At 27.3% G+C, this 15026-nt stretch overlaps 2 protein-coding genes and 1 long non-coding RNA gene across 7 annotated transcripts; 1 reads left to right on the plus strand and 2 right to left on the minus strand.

Annotated features, from left to right (window-relative positions):
• Nucleotides 1-274: 274 nt before the first annotated feature.
• Nucleotides 275-10909, plus strand: LOC126922409 (cytochrome P450 302a1, mitochondrial). Of its 5 annotated transcripts, XM_050734977.1 has the most exons (12): nucleotides 290-376; nucleotides 505-666; nucleotides 2583-2768; nucleotides 2918-3092; nucleotides 3450-3690; nucleotides 4845-5020; nucleotides 5251-5455; nucleotides 5836-5986; nucleotides 6629-6877; nucleotides 7078-7305; nucleotides 9323-9509; nucleotides 9726-10227. In XM_050734977.1, the coding sequence occupies exons 4-11, from the start codon at nucleotides 2933-2935 to the stop codon at nucleotides 9470-9472; spliced, it is 1560 nt and encodes a 519-aa protein (XP_050590934.1). In that variant the 5' UTR covers nucleotides 290-376; nucleotides 505-666; nucleotides 2583-2768; nucleotides 2918-2932; the 3' UTR covers nucleotides 9473-9509; nucleotides 9726-10227. The 5 variants fall into 5 exon arrangements, with proteins under 5 accessions (XP_050590936.1, XP_050590933.1, XP_050590934.1 ...); XM_050734979.1 differs by lacking the exon at nucleotides 505-666 and having other exon boundaries at nucleotides 275-376; nucleotides 3562-3599; nucleotides 9726-10909; XM_050734976.1 differs by lacking the exon at nucleotides 505-666 and having other exon boundaries at nucleotides 275-376.
• LOC126922427 (uncharacterized) lies at nucleotides 5561-6787 on the minus strand. Its single transcript, XR_007712733.1, has 2 exons — nucleotides 6638-6787; nucleotides 5561-5984 (listed from the first exon to the last, which is right to left on the minus strand). It is a non-coding gene; the product is annotated as an uncharacterized LOC126922427 (long non-coding RNA).
• Nucleotides 9527-14547, minus strand: LOC126922411 (26S proteasome regulatory subunit 7). The gene is made up of 7 exons (XM_050734981.1): nucleotides 14428-14547; nucleotides 13992-14320; nucleotides 13885-13922; nucleotides 13270-13752; nucleotides 13021-13185; nucleotides 10134-10300; nucleotides 9527-10036 (listed from the first exon to the last, which is right to left on the minus strand). The coding sequence occupies exons 2-7, from the start codon at nucleotides 14062-14064 to the stop codon at nucleotides 9658-9660; spliced, it is 1305 nt and encodes a 434-aa protein (XP_050590938.1). The 5' UTR covers nucleotides 14065-14320; nucleotides 14428-14547; the 3' UTR covers nucleotides 9527-9657.
• Nucleotides 14548-15026: the final 479 nt, after the last annotated feature.

A 15026-nucleotide genomic window follows, 5' to 3' on the forward strand; every position in this document is an offset into this window, starting at 1 on the left:
ATGAGATAAAAATAAGAAATCAGAAAAATATATTTAAAACTTTGATTTTTATTTATCTCATTTCATTTATTGGAAGGTTTTTCACGATTAGTTGATGAAATATTTAACCAAAGCACAATCTTAATCATTGTATAATTTTATTAATTTAATTTTATATACTTATATATACTTATAATACCAAACAAAGCGACTAAAGTAAGTAACCGTTAGAGTTTGAATGCCGATTTCCGATTTGCCGTTTCTCGCCACTAGGATTTATTGAATTGATCGATCATGCATATGCATTTATAGCGGAAAAGTGCTCTCAGTTTCGGTTAACGACTCGATGATTAAAGACATATCTTAAGGACATTCCTTTTAGTTCGAAAGACAAACGGTAAGTTTCATGGTTTATGCAATGCTACGGTAGCTTTTTTTTAAATACATCTCTATCGATTCGGAGATATAGTATACCATTGTGATAGTCGTGACGTACTTACATAATATTGTATACACCTTATACAGATAAAGTTCATTTTATCATGTATGATTTCAAATTGGGTCAAGGAATTCTAAATACGAAACGAATGCTAAACATAAGCAAAAAGATCGATGAAAGTTTAAAGAAACTGCATGAATAATACGTATATTTTATTCATTACATGAATCTTTTATTTGACATACAGGGTGAGCGAATAAGAATTACTATCTAAAATAGCACGTTACATATTGGTTTTATCAAAAAGCGTTTTAAATGAATTATGTTACATTTTAAAAAACTCATCGGATGGATGCTATTTTATCTTTTTATATCTTATACTTTTTGACAAGGGAACCCCGGTGATTGATACACACCGATTTTGATGAAACTTTGCACAAGTGTTTATTAAATCCACTTAAGAATTTTGCCGTAATTCGTTCGTGCCCGTTTTGTTTTTTTTTTTTTTTTTTTTTTTTTTTTTTTTTTTTTTTTTTCCTTTAATATTTTAAGGAAGAAATCAACCCTTTTATCTGATTCGGTCCTCCTATATAAGTGCTTATAAATAGTAATAGTGCTTATAATAGTAATTATAATAGTAATAGTAATAAGTGCTTATAAATAGTAAACAAAGATATCAGAAAATGGTTGAAATAAAAGTTACGCCGTGTTTCGAAACCTATAAATGTGTGTGAACAATTTTTTGACAAAATCAGTTTTTTTTTTTTTACAAAAATTACATAAAAAAATCATATTTTCAAAAAATTTCCACGTGAATTTGTAGGTCTCAAGACACGGTATAGCTTTTATTTCAATCATTTTTTGATGTCTTACATCGTTTACGATTTACAGGCCCTTGGAGAGGAGGACCGGCTCGGATAAAAGAGTTGATTTCTTCGTTGAAATAAAAAACTGGCATAAACGAATTACGGCTAAATTTTTAGACAGGTTTAATAAATATTTGTGTAAAGTTTCATCGAAATCGGTGTGAGATAGTTACCGGGCTCCCCCTGCGAGATATCGAGGTGAATTTGAGATTTTTAAATAGCTTTGTATATTTTTTACAGCATTAGTCAACCGAGCTGGACATTCCCTACAAAAAAGTATTAACCTATTTATACCGACAAACTATTAGTTGAGCAGATATTTTAATTTTGTTTTGTATAAATCAACGTATGATAGTCAAAGAGAACGTAAACATTACATAGAACATCACAACAAAAGAAGCGTTTTTTCTTGTCTTTCATACGTTAAATTTGATAAGTTAAAGCCAATCCTTTTTTTGTCAAGAACTTCCAGTTGGATCGGCTAATGTTATACAAAGTATACGATGCCACTTAAAAATCTCAAGTACATCTATCTCGGAAAATATGATATAAGATATAAAAGGATAAAATAGCACCCATCCGATGAGTCTCTTGACACGTAATATAATTCATTTAAAATATTTTTCGATAAAATGAATATAATCTAAACCTTTCAAAATTCATAATCATAAATCGTAGTTCCATACAAAATGATAGTATAGATTTTATAATATTTTCTTATATCGCTGTGATAGAGATATCATCCTTATCTAATAAAAGGAATATATCGTTAAGTTTTAGAATGAGTGTAATACATATGTACTACATAATATCTTCCTCTGAATAATTTTGATATTGTTATAATTTACTTCATGCTATTATAATTATAGGAGACTAATATAATTATATAATTTGATGCAATATTATCAAGTATATAGAAATTTTATATCACAGCTTTGAAGTAATTAATATGTTGTAGGTATAGTATGTGTATAATCATTCATTTTTTATTTCAAGTATTAGGCACTAAAAATGCTTTTGTTAATAATTTATTATATATTATTTTGTTATACTATTTTATCTTATCATATTTATTAAATTTCATTATAAATATAGAATAACGATACATACATACATGTAGGATATAAATGATAAGATATAAAATAATTTAATTTAATAGAAAAGCGGAGTCAGATATTATTACTACTTGTTAATTATTTGTCAATTATTATTAATGTTAAACTTGATTTATTATTGTCACAACGTCAAATTAAGATTTGTTAGAGATCTAATTCTTCCTGGGTAATCTTCGTTCGTAGATTTTGTCAGGTAATAGAATCCATTAACAAAATGTTTTATCGCCGACACATCGAATTCAGGCGATGGTATGCAACGCATTGAAATTCTATGTGTAAACTGGACAGAGAACGATGATGCAAAGTTAGAAAGAGATGATAAAATAAGAAAGGAACGACACATTCGTGGGCACGAACGGGCACTAAAAGGTACAGACAGATAGTCTTCAAAATCAGTCTGATGTGGTCACTTTACTCCTGAATTCTTGTTAAATCTTTTTCAATCAAGAAAATTGTGATACTTACTTCAATCCATTTTTTTACGTCATTCTATAAGTGCAATGTACACATGGTTGCAGAAGTATAGTCCATATATGACAAAAAAGAAGCTATATTATATCAAATTTTATTCTGCTAATTTTACAAAATGTAACATCGAAACGAATGATCATCAACCAAAACCTTTCAATAATATTCCTGGACCAAAATCTTTACCAGTTATTGGAACACTTTACAAATATCTACCATTTATTGGTAAGAAAATCAAACTCAATTTAAAAATTACTATACATGTACATCTCAACATCAGTAATTCAAACAAATAGAAACATCTTGACGTAGTATTTATGATATAATTATAAAAGGAAATTATACGTATTTACTATACATATTACTATATCTGATTATAATCTTTGTGTGAATGAATTTTTTATTACATTAAATAAATATGTATTTGTATATTTTCAAGTATGACACATAGTACTTTTAAAAAAATTGGAAAAAGCTTTTATAAAAAAAGCTTTTATATAAAAATTTCTTTTTTGCGACTGTCTAATATTACAACCTGATTATATTAATACTGTTTTATTTAAATTTGTTAATATTTAACAGGTGAATATAGTTTTACAAATTTATATGAAAGCGGAAAAAGAAAATTGGAACAGTTTGGGCCGCTAGTACGCGAAGAAATAGTACCTAATGTAAATGTCGTATTGGTTTATAGGCCGGAAGATATAGCAGAAATTTTCAAAGCGGAATCAGGTTTGCATCCAGAAAGGAGGAGTCATTTAGCACTTTTGAAATATCGAAAAGATCGCACTGATGTATACAACACTGGAGGTTTATTACCCACGTAATACACATATTTTTACGGTTTACAATAATTTTCTATAATCTTTGTACAAACTTTATATAGCTTTATAGCTAACTTTATATACCTGATGTCAGACTACAAATGTTCCAATTAATATCAAGTAAAATTATTATAGTAATTTATATTGTTAATTAGTCATATTATTTAATTATTAGTAAGTTAATAACAAACACAGGAACATTAAATGCTTTTCCATTTGATGTTAAACCAACAAATAGTAATTCAAATCAAAAAGTAAATTCATAACATATTGTTTTGCAAGATTTTTATGATATACTTATATGTACATATATTTTCTTAATCTTTTCGTAACAAAATATTGTACATATAATCTTTATTTCTTTTAACATAAAATACTGTATAGATTACGCAATTTGTGGCGATAATTTTTTTTACAATTTTACATTTTACTACACGTCTATCTTTTTTTTTTTTTTTTTGTAATTAGAAGAAACACGTACATATATATGTTATTAAAAGGCATACATAACCTTTTATAATGTTTTACTGTTGCCTTTTAAGAATATGTATATCTAATTAAAATATCTATATCAGATATGAAAGAGATAAACGTCTATATGTACTAAGTATATAAAATCTATATGTATATTTAATGATTCAGGATATTTTTATATATAGTGCATATACATATGTAGTACATAGGTATTTTGTTAAAATATTGCATTATAGTCAAATTTTTGGATATCAAATATTGAATGTAATTCTAACCGAGTTGGATTGATTAAAACGTAATAAACACACGTTATAAAAAGTTACATTAGAAAAGCACTTGCCAATTCTTACAGATGTTATTATATTAAGTTTTTAGTAATCTAATTTTAGTGTAAAACCCTATAAAAAATTTGTAATTTTCGGATATAGCATTAATAATTTTTTTAAAATGTTTAAATAGAAACGAGTTAAATTATGAAGAAATTAATCTTGTAAAATTTTGTGCTCTTGACTACTTGACTCCTTGACTAATTGTTAAAAACTAGTTTTTATAAATATCTTTATATAGTACATAATTTAGATAGATATTGAAGAAATAGATATTGAGCATAGTATTAATATGATGTGTATACAACTTTCTATTAAATTAATTTACTCTAATATAGTATTACAAATTTCAGAAATGGAACAGAATGGTGGAGATTACGAAAAGAGTTCCAAAAAGTTTCTAGTAAACCTCAAGACGTGATCAATTATTTAAAAGAAACAGATGATGTCATTCAAGAATTTATTGGATTATGTATTAATGAGAAGTTTGATGACTTCTTACCTCTTTTATCACGCTTATTCCTTGAATGTAATATGATCACACATATCTCTTAATGTACATAGAACTGAAGTTTCTTTTTTGCAATTACATTCTTTTTCCTAAATTTGAACTATGTTATACTTAAATTTAATGATTGGTGTCATTTCCTAATAGACAAACAGACACACATACTATTAATAAATTTATATACATATAAATAAAAAGATGTACTATTAATGTCTAATAATCTTTTGATATATATATATATTTGATTTTAGTGACATGTCTGGTTGTTTTTGATGTAAGATTGAATAGTTTCTCAAAAGAAGAAAGATGTGAAAATTCTACAAGTTCAAAATTAATCAAGGCTGCCTTTACAACAAATAGCGTAATGTTAAGGTTGGATAATGGATTGCAATTATGGCGTTTTTTTGAAACCCCATTGTACCGAAAATTACGTAAGGCACAAACATACATGGAAATGTAAGCAATAATTTTTAATCTTACACAGGATTATCATTTATTGTTTATGATTACTAGATTATTTCTCATTATACAAAGTCATCAAAATCACGAATTTATTGAAGTTGCTCATGGATAATTTGTACAATTTATTATCATTATATTGTAAGTTCTACAATAAGAAAAGTACAGAAGGATTTTATATGCTTAAAATAATTATTAACGGCACGTTAACAATATTTGTCATAAGTAGACAGAAATGTGTGTGTATTAATATGATTTTGTATCAATCAGCTTAACTCAATGAAAGCTCAAGCAATCTAAATATTTCATTCTGTACATTATAATTAGCTTATTTTCAAATGCTGTACCTCATATGTTATGTCTTTTTAATGTATCAGGGTTGCATTAGAATTGGTATCTCAGAAAAAACAGAGCACGAAAACTGGACATAACAAATCATTCTTAAATGCGTATTTAGAAAATCCTGCTCTGGATATTAAGGATATTGTGGGCATGGCTTGTGACATGTTACTTGCTGGTATAGATACTGTAAATATTATAATACATATCATTATAGATGTAACTACGTATTAGTGTTATATTTATGCATGTGCATGTTTATTATTAATTTAAGAAATACGAATAATATTTAAATATTTGTAAATACATAATTACTGTATTGATTGAATATATAAATAAGAAATTTGGATCTTTATTTACATGTGTAAAATTTGTTTATTTTATAGAAAACAAATAGATTATTATATATATATACATTTTACAGTGAACAAGTAAACATCTACATGATGACATCATTTAATATGATATTAAGTCTGAGAATAACTAATGTTCATTATATGTTATGTTATATGTTTTTATATAAAGTGTAATGTTTAAGAACATTATGGGTATAAATGCTACTATTAGAAACATTATATATATATATATATATATATATATATATAGATACTATTATATTTTTAAAATAGATATATGTCCTAATAAAAAATTGTGATATAACTTATATTATTTTATAATACGTTATACATTTTTAAGTTTACACACAATGTAAACATTTAATTGAGTTTGACTAAATTCCGTATCCTTTTATTAACATTACTAATTTAATAGTGTAGGCTAACAATTATAAAAAAAAGGGAAATTAAATATATAAATTTTCTGTGTCCCTAGACTACTTACAGTACTGCTTTTGCCTTGTATCACCTGGCAAGACATCAAGATATTCAAGAAAAATTGAGAATTGAAGCCACACAGTTTTTAGCTGATCATAGTCAACCAATAACAGCAGGTGTGTTGCGAAATGCTTCGTATACCAAAGCTGTCATCAAGGAAAGCTTGCGATTAAATCCAATTTCTATAGGAATAGGTCGCATATTGCAAAATGATATTGTTCTTAATGGTTATCAAGTACCTAAAAGGGTAAGTTATGAATCTTAACAAAATGTAAATTAGTTGATGTCCTATAAGTTTCAATAGAATTCACTTTCAATGGATAACAGCTTTATTTTATTATTATTTTTAATAATGTTTTGTTATATTAGAAAAGCTATATATAACATATTTTCTTTTTATGTAAATTCCCAAAGTAAAAATATGTTCTCCTCATTCGTTTCTTTTAGACTGTTGTTGTAACACAAAACCAAGTCACTTGTCGTCTTCCTGAATACTTTAACAAACCAGACTTGTTTATGCCAGAAAGATGGCTGCGTAAACATTCAGAAAGTAGCAGTAAAATAAATTGTGGAAAATCAGTACATCCATATGTATTGTTACCTTTTGGTCATGGTCCTAGATCTTGTATTGCTAGACGATTTGCAGAGCAAAATATGCAAGTATTGTTATTAAGGGTAAGTTTTTAATATTTAATATAATATTGATTTTCAGATATTTTTATGCCTATACAAGAAATAATACATAGTTTTTAACGGTAATATTCAAGTTTAATATCTTGTTTATGATCCTTCCGTTTTCTGCTATTAATTAAATATTATACAATATTATCTTGTATTGTGATTGGCGCTATCCCCACATTTCTTGAGATTCTTTTATTTCACGACCAATTATATTTTCTTCTAGCTTTGTTCACCTATACTGATTAGAACTTCATATTGTGTGTTCTCAATCACTTATTATATATTCTGGTACCATTTGTTGTCATATTAATATAAATAAATAAGCGATAAATCTTTGGGTATCAAAATTCAATATAAAGATACGCAACAGAATCGATTGATCATTTGTTGCTTTTTCGTCACCATATAAAAAGAATGATGTGATATTTAAGTAATTATTTTTAAAACAGATGGTCTCATCGATATCAATGACCTTGAAATATGTCGTCAAAATTAACATTCCCGCCGCTCAAGTCTTAAGTTCCGAGATATTCTCAAAATGCTTCATAAAATTTGAGTTACATTTTATTCTGGAGTAGGCGGTCACATTTTTATATAGTCCAACCTAATAGACTTAACTTACTGATGAGACAGATAATCATTTTTAGTATTGTATAAATAAAAGAGGAAAAATAATGGGTTATGGATTATGCTAAAGAAGTATTCAGCCGGTAATGCCTAGCGTGAAATAATTTTTTATGAATCTTTTGGAATGTTGCACTTTATTTTGATCTTTAATTGATCAAAATAATGTATGCAAAATGTATACTCGTTCCCGTCGCAACCTAATGATAACCGTGTACAGTCTTAGTTTTTGTGTTATATACAAATACAAAAGTATGTTCGGTATAAGGATGTATGTATATGTATATAAATAATAATAAGTGGTAATAATCGAACTTATGATATACTTACAAAATTAGATAAAATAAAGATTAAGTTAAACTAACGTTACCAGATTCCGTGAAACTTTGTAAATAATTACCGATATTGATTCCCCTATTAAATGTTAATTTTCTCATGGATGACTGAGTATTCTGATTAGTTTTGTTATATTATGCAATACATATGCATGTATTATTATTTGCATTATTTGCATTTGTATGAAAAGTCCTTTTATCGAATTCTATATTATGTTACATTGTTACATTCTATATTATTCTATGTTATTAAAGAAGAAACATACAAGGTTATACACAACAATAATAAATTGATATTGCTTTTAAAATAGCTTAATTTTAAAATACCTTTGATAAATCAATGTCAACTTTGTGAATAGTCATAAAATGTACATGATTGATATAAATATTATATGTTGATAAATAAGTAATGCGTGTTGAAGAATCAGATATTAAATAGAATGTCACTTCTTAATAACATTGATAATTAGAGATAATTTCGGTGACCTTAACCCTTTGAGTCACAGGAGTCCTTGAAAAAACAAGGTCGAAAAATCCCGAACAGCGTGTTAGCGCTTGTCTAAATCGATTGTGAAGAGAAACAAGCGGCGCAATAGCGCTCGTCATATTTGTTATTTTTATGAAATATATCTATATTATATATGCGTATATAAAGTTCAAGTTTCAAGTTTTGTTCAATAAAAATTATTGAGAAGATAACAATGAAATACAAAATACCGTCAGTCGTTCGTAGCTTCGTAGCGTTCAAATGTACTGGGACTTTTCGACACAAAATCTAAACAGCGTGATCGCGCTGCTTGGGACTCAAACGATTAAACAATTTATCGACAGCGTAGTAGATCGTGTGAATTCATAATCAAACTTATTACCGTGCACGGATAAATAAAATATAGCGTCCCATCAAAGAAATAAGATTAACTTTTATTTTGTTAGCTCTTTCTAAGAAGGAATTTTTGTTACTACATGTTGTGTAATTTTTTGGTACAATTAAAATACATGCAAATGTTTTATATATGCTATATAAAGTAATATAATCTTCTTATTTTGTGCAGATGTGTCAACGACTCAAGATTTTTTGGCATGGGGGTGAACTTGGAATGATATCTTTATTAATCAATAAACCAGATGCCCCATTAAAATTCAATTTTCATGAGGTCTTAAAAACCAATTCTACTTGTATTCAAAAGAACGAAATAGTATAAGCGAGGAAATATCTTTAATGAGAAAATATGTATAAAAGTAAAGAAAGCATAACATTATATAAGTAACAAATTACAATTTATTGTATACTTAATAATTGAAAATTAATTATGATATTATAATTAGCAGTACAATATTGTAATATTCTTATATTTTAGAACAAATAAGAATAGTGTACATAATAAATTTAGTTATAGGTCATATATTTAGGAGTTGCAGAAAACTTAGCATAAGATTTAATTACTTTGTTTACAGCTTCTAAGAAGTCTTTCTCTGTAGCTACCTTCCGACGTGCACGAATTGCAAACATACCAGCTTCTGTACATACAGATCGAATCTCAGCACCAGTACTATTAGGACATAAACGTGCAAGGAGTTCAAATCTGATATCTCTTTCAACACTCATTGAACGTGCATGAATTTTAAAAATATGTGTTCGTCCTTCTAAGTCTGGTAATCCAAATTCTACTTTTCTATCTAAACGTCCTGGTCTCATCAATGCTGGATCTAATGTATCTGGTCTATTTGTTGCCATTAAAACTTTAATGTTACCTCGTGGGTCAAAGCTAAAATATTTAAAATCATATAAATATCATCATTATCTGTTATATATTACTTATTATTAATTATTGAAGATATTTAATAATAAAACATATGTTTTACCCATCTAATTGATTAATCAATTCTAGCATAGTACGTTGTACTTCATTATCACCACCAGCTCCATCATCAAACCGAGCTCCTCCAATAGCATCAATTTCATCAAAAAATATTAAACATGCTTTTTTACTACGTGCCATTTCAAATAATTCTCTTACCATACGCGCACCCTGTTAGATATAACAGTTATATATAATGTAATTACATGTATAATATACAATACAACAACAATATAATACAATAACAAAAACAATAATGATAATACCAATATAATATGATACAATATTGGTTTGAGTAATGTGTTCATTCATTTTTCATTAATATATCATTTTAAAAGACATCACACAAATTTATTTAAAGAATATAAAAAGACATGTATCTGAGCTTTTTTTGAAAGATATATACATATTTATAGAGAAATAGGGTGAATAAATTATCTCTTGATTAATATTATACAAAAGTACTAAAATGTTCATGTGTCTTTTAAAAATACACCAATGAACTTATTACTCAATCTAATATAATAATAATAATTTAATATTATTATGTTTACTTCAGAAAATGGAATATTCTTATTATTCTTATTACGTAATTATAAACTGAATATTGTTAGAAATTGAATTTTATTTATAAAAAAATATCATTTGTACAGAATTTAATTTCGACAAAAATATTATAGAACATCGTTTATTAACAAAATTTTAACAAATAAAAAATATACACATATTCTTAGAAGTCTCCAAGATAATTAAAAAAAAAAAAAAAAAAAAAAAAAAAAAGAGAGAGAGAGAATCCAATACCTATTTCTATCGTAAGAAAATATTAATGTATGTTAAATATTAATAAATATCCAGGAAGCAGTAAAAATATATGTGTAGTAAGTATTCGTTCAATTACTGCTTTACTTTTTTTACAATAGGAGACATCGAATGTAGCCATTATTAGCGTCGGTTGTCTCAAGATCATTGCTCGAACTGGTTGTATACAAAATTTATCATTACAATTTATCGCCACGAATTAATATGGGTTGAAAACCATAGAAACCACATTAGAAAAACGAAAAATTATTATAAATTTACATAACAAGTGCAAATTGCTGAATGATATTTCTTCTACTGTTAGTGGACTTTGGTCTACAATACAAGGAATTATCCATAGATATTGTTTGTGGAAGGATGACTCGTAAAAAGTATTATACAAGCGAAACTAATAGAATTAAAGGATTAAGATGTGCATAGAGATATGTGAACACGCTAACTGAGTTCTGGAAACGAATCATTTTTACAAACGAAAGGAAATTTGGTATCTTTGATTCTGATGAATAATTTAGAATTTAGATCTAGAGTATGGAGAAAAAAAATATGTAACATAAAAAACAAAAACTGCTACCAACTATAAAACAGTGGAGCATCTGTTTTATTTGGGGGTGTGTAAGTGCTGATGGTATTGAATATCTCTTCATTTCATTGAAACTATGAATCATAAAATATATATGGATATTCAAAAAAATAGTTTTCACCAAAGTGCAGAAAAAATGGGTTTAAAAGACAATTTTATTATGATGCAAGCATCATAAAAATGTTGGGATCATAATGATCAAAAACACAACATTAATAATATGCGAGCAGAGTCTATATAATGTTCGGAAACACTTTAAAAGACCTCCACAATCCCCAAATATAAATATTATTAAAATATATATATTGGATTACCTGAAACGAAAAATACGAATTCACCATGTTGTATGAATTCATTCATTCGTCATGTAACGAAATAATTTAAAGGGAGCATTTTTGGTACAATATTTTTAGTTATTTAGTAGACGACTTATTAATTAGATAAATTCAACGACAGCTTCAAGCTATAGTAAGATCAAAAGGGAATGACACTAAGTATTAAAATAATTAAATTTTGTGATTTAGTACCCTTTAGATATTAAATCTTACTATATTTTTCCATTAAACTGTAACTGTATCACATTTTTTTAAAATGGAGATCAGTTTGAAGACTTCTAAGAATATGTATATATTTGTTATGTGTTAAAATTTGTTTTGTTGAAATTAATTACTGTACAAATTCTTTTTACGCTGACTGTATGTATACTTTACAAATTTAATAATTTTTTACAGATTTCAACAATATAAATTTTTATCTCTAATAACTCAAAAAATTAACAGGCCTAAAAATATAATAAATCTTATTGTTTATTAAGCATATGAATCAAACCTTGAAGCAGTAACTATATTGTTTTTGAGATTTTTAACTTTTTGATTTGATTTGATGAATCAAAATTTTACTATAATTTTATGTATATTATAAAATCAATTGTATTTGCAATGTGCGTTGACTAAATATGTATATAGTATCAATTATATTAAAAAAAGTGTTAAATTTGATTTGAAAATCTTATTTTAGGGATATTTTAAACATTTTTATCACAAAAATATAAGTATCAAAAACTGTTATCAAGTTATTCTAGAGAATTTAGACATCTCTGAGTACGTACATTTGTGTACAAATATTGATTTTTAAGCACATTTTTAAAATACTTGTTACACCAGGCGATTTATAACTTGAAAGCTAAGGTATACAGGAGATATGTGCATATGACGTTCTTTACATGTTTTAATGTGTAGAGTAATCGCCAGAATATCAACATGCATTTATGAATTACCTTGTATATTTACCATTAACAAGTTATAAATACTTAAGCTATCAGGAATATCAAAAGTCTGATTAATGAAATAACAAAAAGAATGATTTAAATATCATTAGTTCGCAAATCTACATTATATTTGCTTAAAAATGATTTTTTGTTTACTCCTGCATACTTTATTTCTTAGTTAAGCATTGCTTAATAATTCCGAATCAAGACATATGTTATACTTACTTCGCCAACATATTTTTGAACCAATTCTGAACCAATGACACGAATAAAACAGGCATCTGTCCTATTAGCTACAGCTCTAGCACATAAAGTTTTGCCTGTACCTGGTGGACCAAATAACAATACTCCTTTAGGTGGCTCAATTCCCAGATTAACAAACTTTTCTGGCTGTAATAAATAAATAATTTTTTTCTAATTATCTTGTACAAAAAAAAAAAAAAAAAAATAATTTAATGATTATAAAATACTAACATGTAATAAAGGTGTTTCAACTACTTCTCTCAATTTTTCAATTTGTTCTTTGCAACCACCAACATCGCTATACGTGACGTCAGGTTTCTCTTCGACTTGCATCATTGTTACAGTTGGATCAATTTTTGGTGGAAGTGGAATATGAATTTGATATTTATTACGATCCACTCCTACTCGCATTCCTTCTTCGATGTCAGTAGGAGCAACTGAATCTGCTAGATCGACTACAAACTTTGCAAACTGTTTTACATTTATAATGTATTTAGGATCATCTGAATTTGCATTAATTATTTTAGTGCAGCGTGCAACTTGCAATGGTTGCTCATTTTGTAAAGTTTGTTTATCTGCAGCTAAATCCCACAAAGCAGGTGGTGCAAGACCCGTATCAGATTCTTTGATTCCAGTTAATTCGTTAACTCGTTTAATTATTGTTTGTATATCTTCTTCAACTGCTTTAATACTTTTAGTATATTGTCCCTGACCCTGTATAAAAAATAATATGTTAGCGTTATTTTTGTTAGAATAATTCCAAGAATCTTTATTCTAATTTAAATTTATTTTTTGTTAATATTTTATCATCTATTGTTACCAAAATTATTATACAATTTCACTTACGTAAGTTTTAAGCAGAGCAATATCTCCTTCGTCGAGAGCTGAAATAATACATTAATAAATTCTTTTAAATCACAGTTAAAGGCAAATAATTAATATTTGAAGCTTACACTTTATTTCTTTCTCTTCTTTTCCTTCTTCGCTTTTTACTTTTCGCATGTCTTCTCCTAAGTGATCAGGCATTGTTATATACGTTAAATTTTTCAAATATTAAGAAATGTTAAGGATACTTTATTCGACAGATGAAGAAACTGATGTAAACCGAATTTAAGGTTAGGTATTTTCCATTACTAGCAAAAACTGTAGCGATCAGCGTCACTGACTCCCGATGTGCCATCTAGTTGTAACTAGATTTAGTTAGTTCCTTTTATTACTGATAATCGGTAAACAGCAAATAAAATAAGCAGCATAATATCACCGACGACGAGATCACTATAGCCTATAATTTATTTATAAATTTTTAACTATAATATAAAATATACGAAGTAATAAAGCAATATTTCTTAAGTGTTCGTAAATTTGGCTAATTTTTGTTACTTTGTTTACCTTTTCTAGGAAACGATTTTCGATTCTTACATATTAACGCATACGCATTGTAACGTAATTGTTACATTACCGCATGAAACTGATTGTAATACTACCACAACACTCAGCCAACCGAATGGGGAGAGAGATCTCCCTACTTTAAAGTAAATCGCTGCATGACCGATCGGAGAGATCCCTTCACTTTAAAGTAAATCGTTGCATGACCGATCGAGGAGATCTCCCATTTTGACCTTAGCAACGCGTTTTCTTTTTTTTTTTTTTTATTATTAGTTATTGTTTAATTGGAATCGTTCCCAATTAATTGCGGATTTTCCCTGTTCTTACAAAGTATATAATAAAATATACCAATTTGGTGATGTTGGCTTGTTCGAGCGCGGTGAAAAACGTATTAGTTGGCTGTGGCGCGCGCGTGGTTGATTAAGTATTAATATCGTCAGTTATGTGAAATTACGTTTAGCATGGATACAGGGTGATCCAACTAATTCGGAACGTGCGCTCGGCAAAACACGTGAACGGCAATAGTGTAACATGTACGCTTGCTACTGCAATGAATCACTGAAGGATTTTAAATTTGGCGTTACAATAAGGAGATGACGGTT

The sequence above is a fragment of the Bombus affinis genome, chromosome 12 (assembly GCF_024516045.1).
Source record: "Bombus affinis isolate iyBomAffi1 chromosome 12, iyBomAffi1.2, whole genome shotgun sequence".
NCBI lineage: Eukaryota > Metazoa > Arthropoda > Insecta > Hymenoptera > Apidae > Bombus > Bombus affinis.